This window comes from Cucurbita moschata, unplaced genomic scaffold, assembly GCF_002738365.1.
Source record: "Cucurbita moschata cultivar Rifu unplaced genomic scaffold, Cmos_1.0 Cmo_Scf00009, whole genome shotgun sequence".
NCBI classification, from domain to species: Eukaryota; Viridiplantae; Streptophyta; class Magnoliopsida; order Cucurbitales; family Cucurbitaceae; genus Cucurbita; species Cucurbita moschata.
This window is the reverse complement of record NW_019268525.1, coordinates 2,124,628-2,136,076: the sequence shown is the minus strand read 5'-3', so window position 1 is coordinate 2,136,076 and position 11,449 is coordinate 2,124,628. Positions and strand designations below refer to the sequence as shown.

At 36.2% G+C, this 11,449-nt stretch overlaps 2 protein-coding genes and 1 pseudogene across 3 annotated transcripts in view; all 3 read left to right on the top strand.

Annotated features, from left to right (window-relative positions):
- The window catches only part of LOC111446902 (bifunctional riboflavin biosynthesis protein RIBA 1, chloroplastic-like), a 2,938-nt gene extending 1,985 nt beyond the window's left edge, over positions 1 to 953 (top strand). The window contains exons 6-7 of the mRNA XM_023085826.1: positions 52 to 348; positions 505 to 953. Coding sequence (XP_022941594.1) covers positions 52 to 348; positions 505 to 771 — 564 coding nt within the window. The 3' untranslated portion in view covers positions 772 to 953. The remainder of the gene's footprint in view (positions 1 to 51; positions 349 to 504) is intronic.
- Positions 954 to 1,266: 313 nt separating this feature from the next.
- LOC111446903 lies at positions 1,267 to 3,538 on the top strand (annotated as a pseudogene).
- A 1,633-nt stretch (positions 3,539 to 5,171) lies between these two features.
- LOC111447858 (bifunctional riboflavin biosynthesis protein RIBA 1, chloroplastic-like) lies at positions 5,172 to 9,220 on the top strand. Of its 2 annotated transcripts, none has more exons than XM_023087222.1 (7): positions 5,172 to 5,425; positions 6,100 to 6,442; positions 6,527 to 6,748; positions 7,225 to 7,547; positions 8,124 to 8,256; positions 8,389 to 8,685; positions 8,767 to 9,220. In XM_023087222.1, the coding sequence occupies exons 1-7, from the start codon at positions 5,373 to 5,375 to the stop codon at positions 9,031 to 9,033; spliced, it is 1,638 nt and encodes a 545-aa protein (XP_022942990.1). In that variant the 5' UTR covers positions 5,172 to 5,372; the 3' UTR covers positions 9,034 to 9,220. The 2 variants fall into 2 exon arrangements, with proteins under 2 accessions (XP_022942990.1, XP_022942989.1); XM_023087221.1 differs by having other exon boundaries at positions 5,174 to 5,425; positions 6,097 to 6,442.
- The last annotated feature ends 2,229 nt before the right edge of the window (positions 9,221 to 11,449 follow it).

Here is an 11,449-nt window from a genome sequence, read left to right as displayed (position 1 = left end):
TTCTAAACAAATTCAAGTCGGTTTACGATTTTTTTTTTTTTTTTTTTGTAGGGCGATCTTAGTGACGGAGAGGACGTTTTAGTTCGGGTGCACTCAGAGTGTTTCACTGGTGACATATTTGGATCGGCCAGATGCGACTGTGGGAAGCAGCTAGCTTTAGCAATGCAACACATCGAAGCAGCTGGGAAGGGAGTGTTGGTTTATCTACGAGGGCAAGAAGGAAGAGGCATTGGTTTAGGCAACAAGCTTCTTGCGTATAATTTACAAGATGCCGGGAGAGACACTGTTGAAGCCAACGAAGATTTAGGATTGCCTATCGATTCCAGAGATTACAGTGTCGGTGCACAAGTACGTTTCTCATAAACGACTCGTAAATCTATAAAAGAACTTGATTCTCGAGAGTCTACGATAGCTGTTTTATGCGTTTTTTATTCTTTGAAAATGCTTTTAATAAAGTTGGGGTAAAAGGCATATTTTGACGTTATTGAATTTGAAACTTTACAGATTCTAAGAGATCTTGGCGTAAGAACAATGAGGCTAATGACGAACAACCCAGCAAAATACGTAGGGCTAAAGGGATATGGATTGACAGTTTCGAGCAGAGTTCCTCTCGTAACGCCAATTACTAAAGACAACAAAAAATACCTAGAAACTAAGCGAGCCAAAATGGGTCATGTTTACGGCTTGGAATTCAACGGTGGATTAAGAACCCTAATGGATGCCCATAAAAAATCCGACGCTAATGTCTCGAGTGATGCTTTAGCTAATTAAGGGTATGTCTGGAATAACTTTCTGTGTCAAAATAACGACTTATAATCTTTACAAAGTTATCCCAAACGAGTCCTATCTTCTTTCTCGCTATTCTATCTTAGGTGAAAGCCCGAAAAAATTCCATATTTAACGCATTCGAGACGACTTCTCCTTATCCAACCAGCTGTGTTTTTCTTATTTTAAGTATTTTGAGAATCTTAGACCAATCAACGTCAAAATTAGAAGACTCGATACATTATTTAAATAAAAGATAATACTTAATATATTCTTAGAATAAAACTTTTTATCGGAAATTAATATTTCTACGGTCCGTAAATTCGATATCAATATAAAAGATGAAACGACATTTTCATTATATATTATAAAATCAATGAAATATTTAAAAAAATAATAAATATAATATTTTTCGTCCTATGAATAAATTTGTAACAATTTAATTTTTATCGAGATTTATTTATTTTTTATAAAATTAATTTAAGTTTATAAATAAGAGGGATTCCAAAACTGCATCACTTGTGCTTGAGCTTTGGAAGAGCCATTTTCAGCCTCAACAATGGCTTTTACAAGCTTCTCTTGCCATTCGTCATCGTCCACTTCTCATCTTCGGTAAGCTCATCTCGTACTCTCGGTTAAATTTATCGTCTTCGTCGTTGTTTTTTTGGGTAGCTCGTGTTGATTATGAGTGATCGTTAGGTTGACTATCATTAGCTTTGAGCTCAAATCGACGTTGAAAACTGATCTTGTTGATTTTTTTTTTTTGGTTCAAAAGGGTCGGTTTTTAATTATTATGAACGTGAAAAAAGCAATTTTAACCGTTTCAAAATCACTCATTATATTTATACTTTTTATTTCGTGATTTAGAAAATGGAAAGATCTCCGAGGTTTTGCGATCAAACCCTACACACCAACATTTTTTCCCTCCGTCATCAAACTTGCTAAATTCTCGATAGTCACCAACCGTTGCATTCAAGCTAGAGATGGGGTTGATGTCAATGCCACCGTCGCAAACAATACTATCGCTGATGTTAATGACAAGTTGATTTCGATTGACGAGTCAAACCTCAATCGTTTGGTCGAAGAGTTTTCGTCCATTGAAGAAGCCATTGAAGACATACGTCAGGGGAAGGTAGTAACGATCGTTATTGTTATTGTTATCGTTGTTGTTGTTATTATTATCGTCTTTCTTTGAGTTGCAGATGGCGGTGGTGGTTGACGATGAAAATCTAAACAAAGGAGGTTTGATAATGGCAGCGGAGGCGGCGACGACGGAGGCGATGGCTTTCATGGAAAAGCACGGAACCGGGATTGTTTATGTGGGGATGAAAAGGGAAGATCTTGAGAGGTTGGAAACTCTGTTAATGGTGGACATAACCGCCGGAGTTTCATCGGAAGATAGGGCGGCGACCGCAGTGGCATTAGCATCAAGACACTCAAAACCTTCTGATTTTAAACAACTCGGCCATATCCTTCCCCTTCGATACACCGAAGGTGGTGTTCTGAAGAGGCCCGGACGCGCTGAAGCCTCGGTCGATCTTGCTCGGCTCGCCGGACTCAACTCGGTTGGAATTCTCAGTGAGATCGTCATTGACAACGAACTCGGTCCCACGGCTAGGCTCTCGAAACTACGCCAGTTTGTGAACCATCATAGCCTTAAAATCATCTCCATTGCTGACTTAATTAGGTCGAGTTTCTCGAGATAAAATATTGTAGGGTTTAGAGTTTAGGGTTTAGCACGAGAGAGCTGATCTTGATGGTTTCGACAGGTATAGAAGGAAGAAGGAGATATCAATTGAGCGCGTCGGAGCTCCTACAAGGATGCCCACAACATGGGGAACATTCAATGCCTATTGTTACAAATCCACCTTAGATGGCATCGAACATATTGCAATGGTGATGGTAATAATACTCGTTTTTCTTTCGAACCCACGATGATCGACGTCTTTCTTAATAAAATTCAACTCATTTTATCATCTTTTGTGAAGGGCGACGTTAGTAACGGAGAAGATATTCTAGTGAGAGTGCACTCTGAATGCTTCACTGGAGACATATTCGGATCAACTAGATGCGACTGCGGAAAGCAGCTAGCTTTAGCAATGCAACAAATCAAGGCAGCTAAAAAAGGAGTGCTCGTATATCTACGAGGGCAAGAAGGAAGAGGGATCGGTTTAGGCAACAAGCTTCTCGCATACAATTTGCAAGATGCCGGGAGGGACACCGTCGAAGCCAACGAAGATCTAGGATTACCTATCGATTCTAGAGATTATAGCGTCGGTGCACAGGTACGTTTCTCATAATCGGCCTGTAAAATTTACAAATGAGTATTTTGACGTTATTGAGTTTGAAACTCTGCAGATTCTACGAGATCTTGGAGTAAGAACAATGAGACTAATGACGAACAATCCAACAAAGTACATAGGGCTAAAGGGATACGGGTTGGGAGTTTCGGGCAGAGTTCCTCTTGTAACACCAATTACTAAGGACAACAAACGATATCTCGAAACTAAGAGAGCCAAAATGGGTCACGTGTATGGCTTGGAATTCAACGGTGAATTTAGAAACCCTAATGGATGCCAATAAAAAAACCGATGCTAACGCTTCGAGCGATGCTTTGGCTAATTAAATTCTTCCTCGCACCCTTGAAAGCTCGATATTTGTTAAATTAAAGGCGTGTTTGAAGGTACTTTTACGAGATTAATAGTTGTATCGATATATTTTTAAATAATTATTTTATGAGAGCAGTTTATTATTCAATCCAAACCTTCAAATTTGATGGCTTTATTTTATTATTTCTTGAATTAATAATGCATTTAACTTTTATATAAAATATTTTATTTATTTATTTTACCAACAGCTCAGTTTTGTCCTATTAATGTAATAATTTTGAGAAATAAGGTATTTTGAATTAAACTAAATTTTAATATAAATTTGAACGTATTAATTCATATTTAATATTTATTATTTATAATAATTTATAAAAGTATTTTATGTGTAGACTAAATCAAATAAATTTGTATATAAAAATACTTTTGAGGGAATATAGTGTTTTAATTTTAAACATTTTATTTAAAAAAAATTTAAATAAAAAAATTTATAATTATTAATTTATTTAATGTTATAATATTTATCCATTTTTTTTTATCTTTTATAATGTATTTAAATAAATAAATAAACTGAAAATTACCACGATTCCACTCCACTCATTCGATTCGGGTCTAACTTGAAACCCGATAACCCGAAGTAATGACATATAGACAAGTGTCAATGGCAAGTGGCAAAGTGGGCCCAACCCCAGTGGACTGGAGGCTCTTAGAAAAAGGATAAGACCCCCAAAAATGGGTCCTAGTCAACTCTGTCGCGCCACGAAATAACCTCTCAATTTCCTTAAAAAAAAAAAAGCAAAAGAGAAAAAGTTCAAATTCATTCCCTTTGGTCCCCCCAAAAAAACTCAATTTTAGAAAGATATAACAAATAAATAAATATATATATATATATATGGAATATTATATGACATTTACTAATTTTCTTCCTTTTTTTTTTTACAAAATACATTTTATATTTAACATATATCTAAAAAGTCATTAACCTATTTAATTTTTTTTTAAAAAATCACTACAAAATTAAAAGTCTAGCCCTATTAAACAGAAAATTTTATTTTTTATATTTAATAAATCACTTAAAATTATTAATTATTTAGAATTTAATCAATATGAAATTAATATTGGCATTTAATGTTGGATGTCAGTGCCAGCATGGTCTTTTGTAATTAAATAATCACCACGTGGCAGGATTTTTATTACAATATCTAATATTTTATTGTAAATTATTATTACAAAAAAATAATACAAATTATTCATTTACCTAATAAAAATAAATATCTAAGATCTTAAGCAATAATAAATCTTTATAACAAGTTTCAAGATTAATAATTATTATCGATTTAATAATAATCATTTATAAAATTCAAAATTTTAATATATTTCTGTCGTGAATTTAGACAATTTCTATTGTATTATTTAAAAAAATTGACAAAGCATGAATATGATAAGGATGGTATGTTATGATCTACATTATTCTTATTCTTTAATATCAACTTCAGTCTCATTCCCAAATCCATTTTGTTCTAAAAAAAAGAAAACATCTGATTAAAATCAACAACCATTAATTCAATCAATGTTCGTCGACTCAACACAAGATTTGTTGTTGTTCTTGAGCTGGTGGATCATAAGCCCTCAAAAGATTTGTTTTTTTTTTTTTAGATCTGGGATCTCAGTTCCATACCAAATAATTGAGTGGAAAATTGTTTGTTTATATGTGTTTTGGTTGAAGTACTAATTTATCGTTCAAAAATTCGAAAAAGGAATAAAAAATTCTGTTTGTGATTTGAATATTGGGTTTTTAAATCCCTATCATTCCATTGGCGATAGCAGTTAATCGCTTACGACTAACCGACTTGAATACAAGTTCTTGGTTGATTCCTTGCCCGCCCCACCAACCCTCCTTTTTCTGTTTGATTTGGCTTCCTCCTTTTTCCGCCGTATAAATAAAAACCCAAATTCTGAAATCTTCAAACCATTTCACCTGCTTAAGAGATTTCTGCGCCAATGGCTTTTAGAACCGTCTCGTTCCAATCTACGCCTCCCATTTCTCATCTTCAGTAAGCTATTCTTTGTATTCTGATTTTCGAGTGATTTTCTAGCGATTTTCTCTGTAATCGTTGAATTCTTTGGGTTTCGTATTTGATTTTTGATGCGTCATTCAATTATCGTCTTGTTTGAGAGTAATCTGTTCGAATCATATGCGATTTTCGTTTCTGGGTTTCTCGTTTTGATGGATTGCTGCGTTTTATACCTCGATTTTGCTTCATTTTCATGATTCTGATATCCAAATCGGTTGAGATCAAGTTTGATGATGAAATTTCACTGTTTATTTGTTTGGATCTTACTTACTTCGAAGTCTCGTATGATCATCTGAGGCCTCTGTATTCTTCTCTGTTAGAACAGTCGAAATTTTCGCATCGTCATATGAACATCTCGCATTTTACTACCAATTGATTTAAGAGAAATGAAGAAATAACATCATGTTATGCATTAAATTCTTGATCCCATTTGGATTAGCTATTGTTATTTGAGTTTAACAGGCTTTTGGCACGAATTTTTGCTCTACATTCCACAAAAAAACTAAATCTAGCTATTAAGTTTTACTATTGAAGCTTAAGAACATTGATTAGAATGTGTTTCCGGTAGGAATTCTTTAAGTAAATGAAGTATGTTAGATGTTTTCTATGAATTTTCTCTAAACAAATTGCCTGATTTTTGTATGATGTAGAAGATTCAAAGACTTGCAGTCTTTTGGTGGAATCAATCATGTTAAACCGTACGTTGCAACTAGCCTCGTTTCGGAGTTAACCTCGAGCTGTAAAGCTAGTAAACTGTTTTTAGGCACCAGGGGTTCAGTCCAACCAAGAGCTACGTTGATATCTGGTGAAGGAGGAGTTCTGTCTTCTTCCAATGGCAATGCTGTTGTTTCGAACGATATCGTCCTTGGAAATCAGCTAGATTCAGCTTCTACTCGAAATAGTTTTCCCGTTGGTGAAGATGAATATGATTTTGATCGTCCCACCGCAGGTTTCGCTGCTGTTGCTGATGCAGTCGAAGATATTCGACAGGGAAAGGTTGTCCAATATGACATGGAGCATTTCTTTTTCTTGTTTTTTTTTTTCCTTTTCATCTTAGTAACAAGAACAGTGATGTTGCAGATGGTGCTTGTTGTTGATGATGAAGATAGAGAAAACGAGGGAGATTTGATAATGGCAGCACAAGCTGCTACTCCTGAGGCTATGGCTTTCATTGTAAAACATGGAACAGGAATTGTTTGTGTAGCCATGAAAGGTGAAGATCTGGAGAGGTTACGGATTCCGCTCATGGTGAACGAAAAGGAGAACGAGGAGAAGCTTTGTACTGCTTTTACAGTGACAGTGGTATGAATTCTTCACTTGCCATTTTCGATTATCATTCAGCTCCATATATGTAATGTGAGATCCCACCAGGGTGTGGAAATCTCTCACTAGCAAACCCGTTTTAAAAACCTTGAGGGAAAAGCTCAAAGAGGACAATATCTGTTAGCGGTGGCCTTGAGCTGTTACAAATGGTATCAGATCTAAACATCGGGCGGCATACCAGAAAGGACGCTGGACCCCCGAGGGGGTGGATTGTGAGATCCCATATCGGTTAGAGAGGGGAACGAAGCATTCCGTATAAGAGTGTGAAAACCTCTCTCTCTAGCATACTTGTTTTAAAACTGTGAAGTTGACGGCAATACGTAACGGGCCAAAACGGACAATACTTGTTAGCGGTGGGCTTGAGCTGTTACATGTAAACTGAGCAATATTATGAACACTATGCCACGATAATTTCGTATAGATCTAATGCAAGTTTGGGACGATGATTTCTTCAGGATGCAAGAGAAGGTACAACCACCGGAGTTTCAGCTAGTGATAGGGCAACAACAGTGTTGAAACTTGCCTCAAGAGATTCAAAACCTTATGATTTTAAGAGACCTGGCCATATATTTCCCCTCAAGTACAGGGAAGGTGGTGTTTTGAAGAGAGCTGGACATACCGAAGCATCTGTCGACCTTGCCATGCTTGCTGGATTAGAACCGGTCGGTATCCTTTGTGAGGTGGTTGATGAAGATGGTTCCATGGCTAGGTTACCGAAACTTCGCGAATTTGCGAAACGGGAAAACCTGAAAATCATTTCCATTGCTGATTTAGTCAGGTAAATCAATATCTTTCTTGCAAGAGTTTTGATTGTGTTAGCTCTTGTTTACTTAGTTTTTTTCCTATGAGTTGGAGAGGGGAACGAAACATTTCTTATAAAAGTGTAGAAATCTCTTTCTAGTAGATGCGTTTTAAAACTGTGAGGCTAATGGCTATATGTAATGAGCCAAAATGGACAATATCTGTTAGCGTTAGGTTTGAACTGTTATAAATGGTTTCAAAGCTAGTCACTTGGGTGGTGTCCCGGCTAGGACACTGTACCTAAGAGGGTGGATTGTGAGATCTCACATTGGTTGGAGAGGGAAACAAAACATTCCTTATAAAGGTGTGGAAACCTCTCCCTAGTAGATGCATTTTAAAACTGTGAGGCGAGCAAAAGCGGACAATATATACTAGCGGTGGGTTTGGGCTGTTACACTTCATATGAACACCAGTTTCTTGCTTGCATAATTATCTTCATTTCAAGTTACGACGAAACAATCAATGTTGTATCAATGTTTCCTTCTCTGTCATTTTTTCGTCCCCGAGTTTAGTAATCTTATAAATCAGATCTAATATATTATGGTATCGACAGGTATAGGAGGAAGAGAGATAGATTAGTCGAATGTGCCGGGGCTGCTGCTCGCATGCCGACTACATGGGGACCGTTTCAGGCATATTGCTACCGATCTATTTTGGATGGCATTGAGCATATTGCTATGGTTAAGGTAAGGCTAAGCTTTGTGAACCATTTGCTATTACTCGTAGCACATGATGATCCTACCCGATATTATATGCACGGTGTGCTCGGTTAAATGGACTTTCAGCATTGTAATGAGGTCAAGCCTTGCATTGTGCAGGGTGATATTGGTGATGGACAAGATATTCTGGTGAGAGTACACTCGGAATGTCTCACCGGAGACATTTTCGGATCAGCGAGATGCGACTGTGGAAACCAGCTTGCTCTAGCAATGCAGCTGATCGAAGCTGCAGGCAGGGGTGTCTTGGTTTATCTCCGTGGTCATGAAGGACGAGGCATAGGTTTGGGCCACAAACTTCGTGCGTATAACTTGCAAGATGCCGGGCGGGATACTGTCGAAGCGAACGAGGAACTAGGACTGCCTGTGGATTCTCGAGAATATGGCATTGGTGCACAGGTACGCAGATTTACGCCTTCAAACGACAAACCGACTTGGTATGATTGTACTATATCTGATCCTCCTCTTTGTTGGTTGCAGATTCTAAGAGATCTCGGAGTAAGAACAATGAAGCTCATGACAAATAACCCAACAAAGTACAAAGGATTGAAGGGTTATGGCTTAGAAGTTTCCGGCAGAGTTCCTCTGATAACCCCAATTACAAAGGACAACAAGAGATACCTCGAGACGAAGCGTGCCAAAATGGGGCACATCTACAACCTCGATTTTGGTAGCAGATTTAGAAATTTGATCGACGACCATCAAACGTCGAACAGTAGTGCAGAATCGAGCGACGCTGTGGCGTAAGCTAAGCTAAGCAACGTCGAAAACGAGAAGGGGTTGGAAGTGAAAGGAATGCTGCTGGCTGACCCCATAAGCAAAATGAAGCCTTACAGGAAATACTATTAGTATTGATTTAGTTTAATATGTTCACTTAATTGTTTGATTATGATATTTATGATAAGATTGAACCCTCAAAACCCATAGTATCAAACTTTATATATATATATATATATATATATAGATATATATATCCTTTTCAAACACTTTTTTTGGACTTTTTGATTTTGTTATTTAATTTGATTCAAATTTCATGTCCCAATTTCACGAAACCTAAGTTTAATTATTTAGTTAAATAATTACTGTGACACCCGAATAAAAGAGGAGTACACGAATGAATGAAGACCACATTTGAATTCTAATAGCTCAAGCTCATTGCTAGCATTGGTTACTAATGGTGGTATTAGAGTTAGGCACTGAGCATTGTGCCAGTGAGGACGCTAAGTCTCGACGGAGGGTGGACACCAAGATACTAGGCTCCGAAGGGAGGTGGACACTAGGCGGCGTGCCAGCAATGCTGGATGGACACCAAGATACTAGGCTCCAAAGGGAGGTGGACACTAGGCGGCGTGCCAGCGAGGATGCTGGACCTTGAAAAGGGTGGAATGTGAGATCCCATGGGGAGTAGAACGAAACAATGTGACAATGTGAGATCCCACATCAATTAGGGAGTAGAACGAAACATTGTTTATAAGAGCATGAAAATATATTCCTAATATTTTTTTTATCAAGCGCCAAATCCAGATTCTAAATCTTGGTCTGAAACTTGGGCATGAGTCTTACAGTCATGATAAAGACATTACAACCTAACCTTTTATCTCAAGATTAAATTTGTGACATAATGCTATTTATAATTGGTTCCAAATTTAATTATTTTTAATTTTTCAATAATAGTAAAAAAAAAATAAAAATTAATTGAAAAAACAATACACTTTACCAACTTAAAATTAAAATTAAAATTTTAGAATAAGATAGATATTTGTGAAAGACATGGAAACAACATACTCTAAACTCAAGTTTCACGCCATTTTTTAAGAAAATATCGGATTTTTATTCTAAACTTATTAATTCAACAATTATTAGCTTAATCAAAATCAATAATTTCAATTTAATTAAAAAATATATATATAGAGATTGAGTTAAATTATATTATATATAGTTCACCAATTTCTATGAAAATAATTTTCAACAATTATTTTAAAATAATAATAACAATAAATTATGATAATTTTTTAGTTGAAAAAAATAATGAGAATTATTTACATAAAAGAATATGACAACTGTTATGCCTTACTGGTGGAGCATAAACTACTCAATTTTGACTTTATCATAACCCAAATATTCTTTTTAATTAATGGGATTAAGATTTTTATAATTATATTAAATTTTATTTCATTTTTATATTCCACATTTAATACTTTTATTTATATATATAAAAGGTTTATATTTTGTTTTAATTTATAATGTCTATACCCTTCAAATTAGTTGATTTATGCTCAAATTAACATTCCGCTCGAGAGATTGTATCTGTCTGATAAGCTCACCCCTAACAGAGATTGTCTACTTTAGTCCGTTATGTATTACTCTCAGTCTCACAGTTTTAAAACGCGTTTAGTAAAGAGAGATTTCTGTATCTTTATAAAGAATGTTTTGTTTCCCTCTCCAACTGACGTGGGATCTCACAAAATATGTCACGTATTTCATTTTATTAGAAAACATAAATCTATATCTAACGAGTTTAAAGAGACAATCAAACTGTGACGGTTTTATTGAATAAGTTGTCTTCATCGTTCTAACTCTATTTCCAAGCGGGCTCACTAAAAAATAAATCCTCCATTGGATTAGAGCTTATATATACATCTATTCACAGAGGTTCATTAGGCCATCAAAGTCTTCCCCTTCGCCATCTTTCTTCTTCTTCTTCTTAACAATGGCAGCTCGTCCCTCGGCAGTTCTCAGCTTCGTGCTGGCGGTGCTGCTGCTCGTTTGTGTCGCTAACGGGCATGAGGGCCACGTGCATCCCCCGTCCTCCGAGCCTACTGCCTCTCCACCACCGGGGGTGAATGCTGCCATCATGAACAGCTTTTCATACTCTTGGTCTATGGTTATGGCCATGGTGGCTGCTTCTTGGATGCTGTTTTGATTGATTTGTTGCTATTTTGAACTTCAATTTCTTCATGAAATTTGTATCCAAAAATTTGTTTCATTATTGTGCGAATATTGGCGTGAACTTTTGTTTTGTATTGATTATGTGGGTATCGTATGATCTTTAAGTACGATCATTTGATTCTATCTCTTATATTCGTGTTTTAAAGAGGGTCGGAACGTGTGGTCTTGAAGTTAAAGCTTCAATCAATCTTTAGAGTCTCGTAGTCTCTATATT